This window comes from Budorcas taxicolor, chromosome 7 (genome assembly GCF_023091745.1).
Source record: "Budorcas taxicolor isolate Tak-1 chromosome 7, Takin1.1, whole genome shotgun sequence".
Taxonomy (NCBI): Eukaryota; Metazoa; Chordata; class Mammalia; order Artiodactyla; family Bovidae; genus Budorcas; species Budorcas taxicolor.
The window spans coordinates 99221060-99236093 of record NC_068916.1 but is presented as its reverse complement, the minus strand read 5'-3'; the positions used below and the strand labels follow the sequence as shown (position 1 = coordinate 99236093).

Here is a 15034-nt window from a genome sequence, read left to right as displayed (position 1 = left end):
TCTTGTGTGTATGTTTTTTCTTCCCAGTTACTGGCTGACAAACAAAGTTCCCATCAAAAGACCCAGCACAGGTCTACTCATGTATACACTTGCCACGAGATTCTGTGATGAGATTCACCTGTATGGATTCTGGCCATTCCCCAAGGATTTGAATGGGAAAGCTGTCAAATATCATTACTATGATGACTTAAAATATAGGTACTTTTCCAATGCAAGTCCTCATAGAATGCCGTTAGAATTCAAAACATTAAATGTGCTACATAATAGAGGAGCTCTGAAATTGACAACAGGAAAGTGCGTAAAGCAATAAAGCACACCTGAAACACACAAGCAGACTGAATATGCACTTCTTTTCTGAAGATGCTTCCTAAGATTTGAAAAACAGGATCCAACACAAGACTGGGTTGCAGCATCCACCACTTACCGGAAAGGTGATTAAAGGACACCCATGAGAAATCTACTACCAGCTGATGAAATACCTGCAAAGTGCTCTAAAAATTAAGTATTTTGACTTCAAGGGTCCTAGTAAGTGCCACTTCCACTCAGAACACAGTTTGAATGTATAATCAGTAGTGTTTACAAGATCCAACAATGCACTCGTCATTAGTTAACAAAGCAAAAATGTTCATCACTGTTGGGTTGCCACTGCAACGCCAAGCACATGAGAAGAGGAACCCAGGAACACAACTCAGCCCTTGGGGAAACTGAACTGTCCTGTCAGCAGAAATCAAGATGGAAACAGTTTGAGCAGTGAAATCCGTAAGGTTAAACAACTCAAGTAAATGCCTTCAGTCAGGACTCTGAGTCTGATCATGATGAACTTTATGTTTTGTTTCTGTTCTTGTTTGCCTTCTGGAGTCTCTTTTTGTTTGGGTATCGGGGTGCTTTGAAATCCTTTCTGAGATAAATATGAATGAGATAAATAACCTTTAAGTGATTGTTTTTAAAGTTCTTATATTTTTTAAAGTTATCACACAATAACTTTGTAAAAAAAGTTTTATTTTGCACAACTGTAAACCTCCCAATTTTTTCCCAGTGGTGTAGAAGGTACCAGCTAAACTGTTTCACTTAGTAATCTCGAGCCATTCTAAAGGAGAGACAAACTCTGTGTCATCTGAGATGGTAAAATTAGCAGGAAAAAAAAAAATTACTTTTGGTACCAAAGATTATACTGATGTGTCTACACGCGAAACTAGTCTCCTTTCATGAAAATAACATATTAGTATATTACGATGCTACTGCTACTGATGTGAAAATTGTCTCTAGATATTTTAAATTTTCCAAACTCAACCTTCATTTTTGTTTGAAGGAAGATTCCATGGCTTTTACATTTCATAATGATTTTGTGGAAGCATTTTGCCCGTTAGAGTAAATGTTTGACTGGTAGGGCTGAAATGTGACTTCCAGTTCTTTGATATCCCACTTGTTAATTCAGATAGAAACATTGACTTGCTCTGTAGATGACTGTTAAAATTTCTCAGTGCAGAAATAATATGATTAATAGAGTGCTGTTTTCATCACAGAGATAATTTTAAGAGGTTTAACAATGAAACTGTATGTCAGTATTTTGAACTTCAGATTAATTAAATTGACCAATATTTTTTCCATAGTTAAATTTATTCACATTATCACATTAATGTGTTTCCAGAGAAGCACATGAAATTATTAATAAAGTGATTTTTGAAAATTTTAACATATAACAGAATTGACCAACAGGCCAATTTCTGGTAATTACTACGCTGGTAGGTAATTCTGACGGTAAATTGTTCTTTAGAAAGCAGAAGTGCTACGTACCCACTTCTACTCTTGGCCTGAAACAACATAGATTACTTCTTGTTTCTTAGGGAAGGCAATCTGCGAAAAGAAGAAATAGCATGAGGAATATATATGTTTTGTTTCTTGGCAAAGAAGGCCTGAAAAAGAATAAATAGCATAAAGAATATACATATATACATATATATGTTATCAAGAAAAAGGATATTCATAGTAATACAGTTCTCAGTATATTAATAATATGTGGTATTCTTTTTAGAAATATGATAGAACCTTGGGATAAGAAGATTATATTTTCTGAGAATTTATGTGTCTCAAAACAAAATAGAATCCACAAAGGAGATACATAGCCAAAAATGGATAGAATATGATGTACTTTTATCACTGAACTTCTTCTTTTTGGGAAGTTTTTAAAGGATTAGGTCCATATTTTGAATGTAAACTTGAAAAGTCTGATTTACCCAACCAATCAAAAGTAGGCGATTTCTTAATTTGGACTTGCAGACAAGCTGTTTGAGTAGTCTTTAATTTAAATTCAATAAACATTCTGAAATCACAAGTCAATTCTTATAGATAAGATACATCTCAGAACTCATTGAAGGTAAAAAGCGGCATCAAGGTACCTTGCCATTTTGACTGCGCTTTCAGCAAATGTGTTTAGACAGTTTTAAGGCCACAGCAAAAGCATCCCAGACACTCACTGTTCTGTGCACTGACGCTCATCTCACAAGTGCACTGAGTGGTGCCTTTTTAGCTTCACATTGCTTTGTTGCCCTATGCTTTCCGTTCTCTAAATACATTGCCCAGTTCTGAAAATTCTCAGCATCTAAAAAGGGCTTCAGTATCAACTGAGACTACTTTTGTTCATCTCAGGGAACTTTCAATACTCAAGAATGCATTCAATTAAAGGCGTTTGGTGTTCAAAGAAAACAAACTGTACAAGACCAATCCATTCCCTATTGTAGTGCTTTCCATCTCCTCTCCCCCTTCACCATCCACTATGGCCTTCTTACAGGGGTGGGGCAGGGAGATTACTGAAGGCTAACGGCAAGAATAAGAAAAAGTATTCAGATCTAACCAATCAGGGGGCAAAAGCGACCACAATGAAATCAAATTATGAGTACATACTTGAAATATTTGCGTTTGCTTTTTTCTTCTGAGAATATGTTCGCAGCTTTAATATTTTATTTCCTTTTCATGATTTAAACCTTTACCTGGCAATACTCAGGCAGCTGAGTGTGAAACACTCCTGTCCCTTCGAGAACATGGTTGTTAACTGTGCTGTTGACATGAAGAGGCCATGGAAACATTTCGTCATTATGACCCAGCCTGTTTTATACTTAATATTAAGTTGCTGGAATAAAAAATAATAAATCAGTAACAGATTTTTCTGGGCAGATCTGATGATTGAGCCCACAGGACTGATGAAATGACTAAAAGTTTTTCTATCTGAAAGAAGGTGCTGGGCATTCAAATGTGTTTATGTATTATATATCATATGAAATGTATATCAGTTGCTAATGGGAATTTCTACATATATGCTTACAGAAGCAATTTATTTAAATAATGCTGTAGGTAGTGTACATACCAACTAGTTGTTAAGCTACTACACAGGAAGAGGGTGAACAAAGTAATTTATTTCTGATTGAGCCAGTTAGTCATGATACACACAGTGTGGTGTTTGGTTCATAAAAGAGTTGTTTTATGTGGTTATTGTTGGGAGTATCCATAACTGTGGAAGGGGTGTAGGAAGAGTTATGTGTAGTTAGTTGTGACCTCGACCAATTTGAGAGTTTCCCCATCAGACATGATCAATATACCAATGTTTGACAAGTTGAGTGAGAGAGGGTTATCGTTCCTATTTGATGAAAGAAAATCCAAATAAAGCCCACCTAGAAATAGATATTTTATTATATATGTGCTATAGATATAGCTACATAGTACAAATAGACGTGTGATGCATATATACAATGTTATATATGTGTGTCTGTGTGTATACACACTGAGTCTGTAATATACACACACGAGATTTGTGTTACGCTCATGTCTTCAGGGTTTGCGCTGTGAAACACTCTGGAGATAAGACCTCTTTAGAATAAAGAAGTTCTTTTGAAACTTCAGTTGCTAACCTGCTTTAAAGGGATCTACTTTGTAACTGAATTCTATGTTGTTCATACCTAGAGTTACGATGAGGGTCTAGTATATCCAAATCTTTAAAAAAATTAAAAATTATAAAAAAAAAGTCTTCAAGCTGGCAATGTATTTGAATAGCAGTTTTCAGATGGTGGCTCCAGAACCATTGTCTCCCCATTTAAGTAGCACCTTTTAATAATTACTGTTTCTTTGTGTAGGCAAAAGCACAAGAGTTTCAAATGTATATAGCAGGGGAAAAAAAAAAGAGTTTACAGAGATAGTATTGCTGCACAGAATAATTGCTACTGAGTGTTTCTTATATCATTTGTGGAACTGAAAGATGACGTTTATTCTGTCAAGTTCATTCTCTTCAACACTGTTTCCCTTTTGTTTATGTATAGCAATCAGGTGTTATTGTTTTATCATTTGTAAAACTGTAAAATAAATTAAACCCCATTATTTTTTCATTTTTCTCTTATCTCTTATATCTACGAAATCTGTTCCACTTTGCGCGTCAACATAAGGTGGGTGATACCATCTTTAACAAGCTTTACCCAGGGTTCCTGTTTTCCCTCCTCGTCAGCCCCAGCTATTTGCAATTTAGCCAGTCATTTCTTTAAAGTGTATACAGAGCATTATGGACAATATCAAAACTCTCATGGACATCCGGGAATCCTGAACAGTTTGTGTGTGTGTGTGGTGCATTGTGTTTGTAGTTGAGGGAATAGAGTGTTATATAAGCTACAGTCATTTATATCCAATTTGTATTCCCAGTGACTGTTGTCAGTGAGTCACTCCAGCTTCATGGCTGAAGAAGCCAGTGGCTCCTTACACGTTCTTATGGCTGCCCTGTGACTTGTGATTGCAAATGCTATTACACCCACTTGCTCTTGTTTGCAGTTCATCTTCCAAAGGATGATCCTAAAAACCGCATTGTTAAAGCTTTCATGGCTTTCTAGAACTAACTAGTCTGTTTTCAGACTGCATTATTTTCTCCAGAAATTATTAACTTTAGTTTCTTGAGGTCACTTTTTACCTTCTATAATTTTAAAATATATGGTAGAGACCAACAGTGAACCATGAACAAAGGTTGGTGAATATCAATCTTGTTTGTATTTGTGTAATTTTTTTCTTTCAAAGATCCACATACAGTGGGCAATCCCTGTTTATTCTTGGGATATAATCAGACCTCAGCATGAGCCCATGAGATGCAAGCTGCAATATCCCATTTTTATAGATGTGAGATTATGTGATTCGCTAAAGGTCACAAAGCCCAGAAATGAGAAAACGAGGATTTGAATTCAAGTGGTCTGTCTGACTTCAGTGTACACTTTCTTAACCATAGGTTTTGATGCCAATACTGATGGCAATACTTGCCAATAACTGGCAAGAAGTTCCCTTGGAAACTTAGTCTGCAAGTAAGTCGTTATTCAGTGAGCATAGATTAAAAGCTGAGGTAAGTCTTATCAGTTCAGTTCAGTCACTTGGTCATGCCCGACTCTTCGTGGCCTGTAGGCAGGGTCATATAGGCAGTGTCATAATTTAGACTTGGGAGCAGTCTAATAAGTGAAAAAGGAGTGATCATCTCTAATGACAGAGCTGTACCTTCCAGGGCAGTGTCTCTTGTATGGTTCTCCATAAATACTGTTAATTCTTGCTTCCTATATTTTTTCATGGAAGCTGGATTACTCTTATGTAGAATGACTTTATGTATCACAAAATATATTGCACTGCATTTAAAGTCTAATTAAGAGATTTCTATACAAACATTTTGATTATTTCCTCTCCATTAACAATTTAGCACTAAATATTTACATAAATATCTTGAGGTTGAAATTCTGCAAATGACTAGGTTCATCCATTTTATATTGATTTTTTTTATTAGTTTCTTTCTTTTCCTGAGAATGGAAGTAACCTAGTCGCCAAATTAAGGAGCAGTTTAATGACTTCCACTCTATACTGGCTTCATCATGCATGAGCCCATAAAAGCAAAAAATAAAAAATCTCAGATAGAATATCAGCATTGTTGAGTCTGTTCCTAAAAGATAGATTTCAGTCATGTAGGTTCTGAATTTCTGAAATCTCAATCAACAAATTATGAAATGCTAACAAGTATCTCTCTGTTAAAAATATTTTTGCTTCCAGATTTCTGATTTCTGACTCAGTCCCCAACGTGGAATTTATCAAGTAAATACAAGCAAACACTGGTGCCGGACTCGCACGACAAAAATATGCTCAGTGGATGACAACTCTGTATGTCTCTTCCTTGCAGATTCAGAAAATATATTAACATAGGAAAAGATAGGCAAAATCTTGCAATGAAGGAAGAAATTTCTGTTGTTGAAAAGTCATACATAATTTGTATAAAAATCCTATTAAATATGAAATTATGTTCTTCAGAACAGCGTTTTGGATAACACTTCTGAATATAAATACCAGTACAGAGAGAACAGATAAGAGCTTCGGTTAGAAAGGTTGATGCTTCCTTTACTCAGTTTTTTTTTTTCTTTTCCCGTAAAGTAGTTTTGAAGAATATTTTCAAATAGGAAAATATTTTAAACATATATTTATTCTGTACACTCTTTATATTAAATTTTACTAACAGCTTCTCTCTTTTCTATAATAGTAATCATACCATGACTACATTCTTAAAAACAGTCCCAAACCTAAACTTTATGACTCATTCCAGACAGCACACAAATAAGTTAGCTTTAAAACATTAATAGCACGGGAAGAGAAAACGCCTGTAACGAGGTGCTAATTTGCGTTTTCTAGAGCCACTCAGTGTGTGGCAGTAAGCTGTCTCTCTGCTGTCTGTCCTGCCCGGCTTCCGGCTTCCGCTGCTCCAGCCTCCATCCGGGCACAGATGGGCTGCCTAAGAACCCATCTGCCAGGGCTGCCAAAATGTAAACACACTCCGCTGGCAGCAGATGTTTCCAGGAAAGAGCACTTCCACCAGAGCTGTTCCGCTTCGGGTTCCGAGCGCATTGATCTCCACGATTGGGCATGAGGTCGCTGTGTCCAAATGGATCATTTGTCTCTCGGGTACAGAACAGTCACAGGGGAGGTGATTCAGTGTGTGATATTTACCATGTGCATATATGAAGAAATGTTTCTGAAGACTCTCTTAATAAGTCAAGATTTTTCTTTTTTAAAAATATGGGCTTTTAATAAGACCCTATTTGCTGAGCTCTCAAAGGTCAAACATAGGCTTAGCAAAAGAAAAATAGGTATACTTTCTGCTTTTCTATGGACATTGTAACTTAGTGTTCTTGTGAGTTGTTAGAATAATCATCTGTATTCGTGGTTCTCAGTCCTACTTTTTTTTTATCAGTACATAGGCATTTAATTTATGGGGTAATTCTATTTAATTCTACAGACACTGATGGCATATTTTCTTATGTGAGTCTATAAACTCTGTTAATATGTCTGTCTTTGCAAGTATATAAAATATGCAAGTATTATCTAAAAATAATTTATCTTATAAAATAGTTACATTTATTCAACATTTATAAAGAAATACTCCCTACTAGGCATTCCATGAAACATGAGGAATACCTTTCCTCGTGGTTATCAAAATGTAGATGAAAGAAACAAACATGAAAATAAATAATCATATCCTTTAGTGGCCAGGATTCTATTCCTCGAGTGCCCAGAGAGTTAGGGGAACATAGCAGGGGCCAGGCAGAGGACACAGGCTACTTTGAGTGTGATTTGTAATCAAGTGGTCAAATCAAGACAAGCTATTGCCATTAAAACAGATGATCCAAAGAACAGAATCTAGCTGTGGGTTTTGTTTGCTTTTGTTTGTAATCTAGCCAGTTTGAGAAACTATTACCCTAAGAAACTGCAACAGTCAACAGTCCCTGCTCATGGAAATTACACAGTTGCCACCCCAGCTCCTGACCATATTTCCCCAGATACATTGTTGAATTACAAGTTTAAATAAAGCTGAAATTCATCCTAAAACAAGCACTTACTACCAAGACCAAGTAGCCACCAGACCTTTTGAAATTATCCACCACACAAAAGCCTCCACTTCCAAATGTCTCTGTTTCAATATTTAGTTTGTTTCCAGCTTGAAGGAATGGCACATGAAAGAAAGCATCTTGTACTTACTTCCAAGTAATGACTTGTTAAGTGATTTATTCCTCTCACTTCAGAACATATTTCCAAATTATCATAAATTTTAAGATTGATTTTGGGATGATTCCAGAATTTCAAAATCCCTTGTGCCTAGACTTTCCAAGATGCGGAATGTGAGCCTTCTTGTATTAACTCTCAGGGAATGACAACGCCTTCTCTCTTTGTGGGCTCCCTTTTTTATGACTTTATCTAAAACGTGTTTCAGTAGGATTTTCTCGTCTTCTTTAATCTCCACATGTTTAGTGAAGTCGCTTAGTCGTGTCTGACTCTTTGCCATCCTAAGGACTGTAGCATACCAAGCACCATCCATGGGATTTTTCAGGCAAGAATACTGGAGTGGGTTGCCATTTCCTTCTCCAGGGGATCTTTCCGACTCAGGGATCGAACCCGAGTCTCCCGCATTGCAGGCAGACGTTTTACCATCTGAGCCACCTTTAGAGATCTTATCTATTCTGATGCTTTGTAAAACAGATGTATGGACAAGTGGAGAAAATAAAATTAAGGACTCTATTCATAGAAAAATGTGCATATATATGTCATATTCACAGTATAGAAAGAAAGAAAATGCAGTCACTTAGTCATGTCTGACTCTTTGTGACGCCATGGACCGTAGCCTACCACGCTCTTCCATGCATGGGATTTTCCAGGCAATAGTACTGGAGTGGGTTACCATTTCCTCCTCCAGGGGACCTTCCCAAGCCAGGGATTGAACCCAGGACTCCTGCATTGTAGGCAGATGCTTTACTGTCTTAGCCTAGGTTCTTTTACAAACATAGCTCAAAGGGATTTTAGTGCAAATAGTCAAATGGACAAATGCTCCCAAGAAGCAGAAGTGTGGAACCAGGATACCATCAGTTCAGTTCAGTCACTCAGTTGTCTCCGACTCTTTCCGACCCCATGAATCGCAGCACGCCAGGCCTCCCTGTCCATCACCAACTCCTGGAGTTCACTCAGACTCACGTCCGTCGAGTCAGTGATGCCATCCAGCCATCTCATCCTGGGTCGTCCCCTTCTCCTCCTGCCCCCAATCCCTCCCAGCATCAGAGTCTTTTCCAATGAGTCAACTCTTCACATGAGGTGGCCAAAGTACTGGAGTTTCAGCTTTAGCATCATTCCTTCCAAAGAACACCCAGGGCTGATCTCTTTCAGAATGGACTGGTGGGATCTCCTTGCAGTCCAAGGGACTCTCAACAGTCTTCTCCAACACCACAGTTCAAAAGCATCAATTCTTCGGCTCTCAGCCTTCTTCACAGTCCAACTCTCACATCCATACATGACCACAGGAAAAACCATAGCTTTAACTAGATGGACCTTAGTCAGCAAAGTAATAATCTCTGCTTTTGAATGTGCTATCTAGGTTGCTCATAACTTTCCTTCCAAGGAGTAAGTGTCTTTTAATTTCATGGCTGCAGTCACCATCCACAGTGATTTTGGAGCCCCCCAAAATAAAGTCTGCCACTGTTTCCACTGGTTCCCCATCTATTTCCCATGAAGTGATGGGACCAGATGCCATGATCTTCGTTTTCTGAATGTTGAGCTTTAAGCCACGTTTTTCACTCTCCACTTTCACTTTCATCAAGAGACTTTTTAGTTCCTCTTCACTTTCTTCCATAAGGGTGGTGTCATCTGCATATCTGAGGTTATTGATATTTCTCCTGGCAAACTTGATTTCAGCTTGTGTTTCTTCCAGCTCAGCGTTTCTCATGATGTACTCTGCATAGAAGTTAAACAAGCAGGGTGACAATATACAGCCTTGACGTACTCCTTTTCCTATTTGGAACCAGTCTGTTGTTCCATGTCCAGTTCTAACTGTTTCTTCCTGACCTGCATACAGATTTCTCAAGAGGCAGGTCAGGTAGTCTGTTATTCCCATCTCTTCCAGAATTTTCCACAGTTTATTGTGATCCACACAGTCAAAGGTTTTGGCCTAGTTAATAAAGCAGAAATAGATGTTTTTCTGGAACTCTCTTGCTTTTTCCATGATCCAGCGGATGTTGGCAATTTGATCTCTGGTTCCTCTGCCTTTTCTAAAACCAGCTTGAACATCAGGAAGTTCACAGTTCACTTATTGCTGAAGCCTAGCTTGGAGAATTTTGACCATTACTTTACTAGCATGTGAGATGAGTGCAGACTCAGTATTTGTATCCCTCCAAAACTCCTATGTTGAAACTCAATCCCCAGTGTCACAGTATTTGGAGGACCTCTGGGAGGTAATTAGGTCATGAGGGTGGATTACTCATGAAAGAGATTAGTGCCCTGATAGAGGGGACACCGGGGAGCTCTCCACCTCAGCTTCATATGAGGACACAGCAAGGAGACAGGTGTCTTTGAAGCAGGCCCTTACCGTAACACCAATCTGCTAGTGATTTGAATCTAGTCTTCCCAGTCTCCAGAACTGTGAGAAACAAATGCTTGTTATTTATTATATTTGGTTTCTCTTCTATTACAGCCACCTAGTCTATTATATTTGGTTTCCTAGTGGCTCAGATGATAAAGAATCTGCCTACAATGCAGGAGACTTAGGTTCTATCCCTGGGTCAGGAAGATGCTCCTGGAGAAAGGAATGGCCACCCACTCCAGTATTCTTGGCTGGAGAATCCCATGGACAGAGGACCCTGGTGGGCTACAGTCCATGGGGTCACGAAGAGTCAAACACGACTGAGTGAAAAACACCCACATAGCATATTGAATGGGCTAAGATGTGGGGAAAGTGTAACAATAAAAGAGAAAAAGAGCCTATATAAAAGATATGTTTTCAAACTGACTTCTGTGAATACTGAGTGTGTAATCCCACTTGGACTATCTGGGGAAATTTATGATAAGGATCTCAGGATTCAAGCAATGTAAAGAAGAAGCAATTACCCATCAGATCCTGTCTCCCATTGAGTGTTCCTTTATGAGTCGTAAATTCCTTGAACTTCTGAGTTGCACACATGAATTCCCAGCTAGCTCCCACAGGTGAAACATATGCTAGAAAAGCACCCAAGCGGCATGCAGTTCTCCAAACTGCTGGCTGGCTGCAAGCTTTACAGAAGAGTTTATATGGGAAGATGTTTTGCAGCTGAAGTTCTATCATGTGTAAACAGTTCCAAGTCATAACTGGTATTCATCATCTCCTTCCTTAGAGCTCCTTCATGCAGCTCGTGTGGGTTTCTTGCCCAAAGGGGTGACCCAGCCTTCAAGGAGTCTGGCACTTGGCTGACTTGTCTGTGGCAGACCTGTGTTCTGTGCTAAGTCACCTCAGTTTTGTCCGACAATGTGTGATAGACCTAAATGGCTGCAACTATCCCGTTCAGTTCAGTTCAGTCGCTCAGTTGTGTCCAACTCTTTTCGACCCCATGAACCACAGCACGCCAGGCCTTGCTGTCCATCACCAACTCTCAGAGTCCACTCAAACCCATGTCCATTGAATCAGTGATGCCATCCAGCCATCTCATCCTCTGTCATCCCCTTCTCCTCCTTCTTTCCCAGCATCAGGGTCTTTTCCAATGAGTCAGCTCTTTGCATCAGGTGGCCAAACGATTGGAGTTTCAGCTTCAGCATCAGTCCTTCCAATGAACACTCAGGCCTGATCTCCTTTAGGATGGACTGGTTGGATCTCGTTGCAGTCCAAGGGACTCTCAAGAGTCTTCTCCAGCACCACAGTTCAAAAGCATCAATTCTTCTGTGCTCAGGTTTCTTTATAGTCCAACTCTCACATCCCTTTCAGGTTTATTTCTGGTCCCTGAAACACCAAGATCCAAGGAATCTTCCTGGTTCCAGACATGCCCTCGTCCTTCCCCATCAAACAGCATGCACTCTGACTGTTTGCCATGATCAGTGTAGATACCCTGCCAGCATCATCACCTCTGGCTCATTAGCATGAGCAGCTCAATCTCATAAGGTATTAATTTTAGCTTCCGGTTCATTGAGATCTTTACTGTGTTCCCCGGAAGAAACATTTCCCCAATAGAAATCAAAATTTATAGAAGAGTCTAAATTGTGAGTACATGAAACACAGTTTCCAAAGTGGATTGACAAGGGTAATGGGAAGAGAGCCAATGGTACCTTTATATTGTTTATGGAATTGATATTATAGATATGAGGGACCCAGCACTTTATATCAGCCACTAGTTTAACAGATAAGGCACATTGCATAGGACAGTAGACAAAACATGCCTGGTACTGAGGCTCTGAGCTTTCATTTCACTTAACAGTTAAGAGGTAGTCCCCTCATCATATTAGTTTGACCGTTTGTGGTGATAAGGTGTATAATGAGACAAGTAGATTTGCCATAAAATTGTCTTGTTCACAGGAGGAAATTTATATGATCTTATCCTGATGAATTTGGTATTTTGTAAGAGCCTAGATGGTAAGGTCGGCCAAGTACTGCATGTGGGAAAGCAAATCCATATCCAAAATTATGTCAGCACTAGTAAGATTAAATCGCTGCCTCCTCCAAGGTTGAAAGGGTCTAATTTCAACATGCCTCCAAATTGTTCAAATTGAGGGCCAGATTGTTCAAACCAAGGGCTCTGGTTGTTGCCATTGACAGTTTATCCATTCAGTGTGGTCACAATAGCTAACAGCCTGAGTGAGAGGGAACCCACATTGTTGGGTTCATGCATAGCTCCCTCTCAGCCCTAAAGGGCAATCTATCCATCAGCCCATTATACAAACATTGTGCCGGCTGAGAAATAAGCTGACTGGCAGGCCATCTTGTCCACTTCCCAGCTGAAATTCTCTTCTGTCATAGAGGCTTTATGTCTGTCAGACATTAATGTGAGACATACAATAATCCACAAGCCTTGTACCTTATCCCAAATCCTTCAGCATATAATACTCCAGTCTTCCTTCCTCTATCTTCCAATCTTTGTCTGTCTAGGTCCCAATTCAGCAAAATGAATGACCAGTGATATCACCCCCAGCTCTGCTCACTGGGAGGGTCTTTTCTCACCACTGACCTGGAGAACTGTACCTAGACTGGGTGGACGTGCAGCAGGTATCCATTTTCAGCTTACATCAAACTGGTAAGCTGACCCATCTGAGAACCAGACCAGAATTTTCCCTTTGTTTGTTTGGTCATAGGGAACTCCCTAGGAGGCCATAGATGTGAGCTAAGAGATAAACAATACTTCATTAGAAGTAATTGATATGGAAGTTCCCTGGTGGTCCAGTGGTTACTACTCTGCCCTCCCACTTTATGGGGTGTGGGATTGATCCCTGATTGGAGAACTAAAATCCTGTATGTCTCATGGCATGGCCAAAAAATAAAGATAACTAAGATTTTTAAAAAGAAGTACTTGGGGTCTTCACTGGTAGTTCAAAAGCTAAGAAGACAACTCCTTCCCAGTGCAGGGGGCCTGGGTTCAATTCCTGGTCAGAAAACTAGATCCCACATGCTGCAACTAAAAATCCCACATGCCACCACTGAGGCCCAGCACAGCTAAGTAAATAAATATGTATTTTTTAAGAAGATGAAGTAATTGATGTGGAACTCTTGGCCACCTGGAGAATTGAGATAATACACTAACTCCAGTAAGAGGTACAGAGGAAATGGTCATTTAAATGGCAGTGGGATTGAATGTCTAAGTGACAGGCAGTTGAAAAGTATTATGAATGATAAAGAAAAGGACTCCCTGGGAGCTTAGACAGATGCATTCTTTCGAAGTCCGAGAAAGCTGAGGACCTAGCCAAAACTTAATCATCTAAAGAACCCAGCTGCAAAGAAGGTAGAAGAACTCTTCACCAAGAAAACTTGTTTTATCAAAATCAGGTCCCTGGGTGTCAAAACATCTATTTCTGCTTTATTGACTATGCCAAAGCCTTTGACTGTGTGGATCACAATAAACTATGGAAAATTCTGAGAGAGATGGGGATACCAGACCACCTGACCTGCCTCTTGAGAAATCTGTATGCAGGTCAGGAAAGAACAGTTAGAACTAGACATGGAACAACAGACTGGTTCCAAATAGGAAAAGGAGTACGTCAAGGCTGTATATTGTCACCCTGCTAATTTAACTTATATGCAGAGTACATCATGAGAAATGCTGGGCTGGAGGAAGCACAAGCTGAAATCGTTTGCCAGGAGAAATCTCAATAACCTCAGATATGCAGATGACACCACCCTTATGGCAGAAAATGAAGAAGAACTAAAGAGCCTCTTGATGAAAGTGAAAGAGGAGAGTGAAAATGTTGGCTTAAAGCTCAACATTCAGAAAACGAAGATCATGGCATCCAGTCCCATCACTTTATGGGAAAGATAAGGAGACTGTGGAAATAGTGGCTGACTTTATTTTGGGGGGCTCCAAAATCACTGTGGATGGTGACTGCAGCCATGAAATTAAAAGATGCTTACTCCTTGGAAGGAAGGTTATGACCAACCTAGACAGCATATTAAAAAGCAGAGACATTACTTTGCCAACAAAGGTCTGTCTAGTCAAAGCTATGGTTTTTCCAGTAGTCATGTATGGATGTGAGAGTTGGACTATAAAGAAAGCTGAGCACAGAAGAATTGATGCTTTTGAATTGTGTTGTTGAAGAAGACTCTTGAGAGTCCCTTGGACTGCAAGGAGATCCAACCAGTTCATCCTAAAAGATATTAGTCCTGGATGTTCATTGGAAGGACTGATGTTGAAGCTGAAACTCCAATACTTTGGCCACCTGATGCTAAGAGCTGATTCATTTGAAAAGACCCTGATGCTGGGAGGGATTGGGGGCAAGAGGAGAAGGGGACGACAGAGGATGAGATGGTTGGAAGGCATCGCCAGCTCAGTGCACATGGGTTTGGTTGGATTCTGGGCATTGCTGATGGACAGGGAGGCCTGGAGTGCTGCAGTCCATGGGCTTGCAAAGCATCGCACACAACTGAGTGACTGAACTGAACTGAGGGGGCACATATAACAGGGACACATAGGTTGACTCCTCCCAAGATACTGAGCTCAAAGATTTTCCTGAACCACTTTACAGCATTCACTAGCAACACAGAGCTAATGACTATTGA

General features: G+C 39.6%; 1 protein-coding gene across 1 annotated transcript in view; it reads left to right on the top strand.

Annotated features, from left to right (window-relative positions):
* The window catches only part of ST8SIA4 (ST8 alpha-N-acetyl-neuraminide alpha-2,8-sialyltransferase 4), a 101753-nt gene extending 101443 nt beyond the window's left edge, over positions 1-310 (top strand). The window contains 1 exon segment of the mRNA XM_052643983.1: positions 28-310. Within this exon segment, the coding sequence (XP_052499943.1) occupies positions 28-310 (283 nt within the window).
* The last annotated feature ends 14724 nt before the right edge of the window (positions 311-15034 follow it).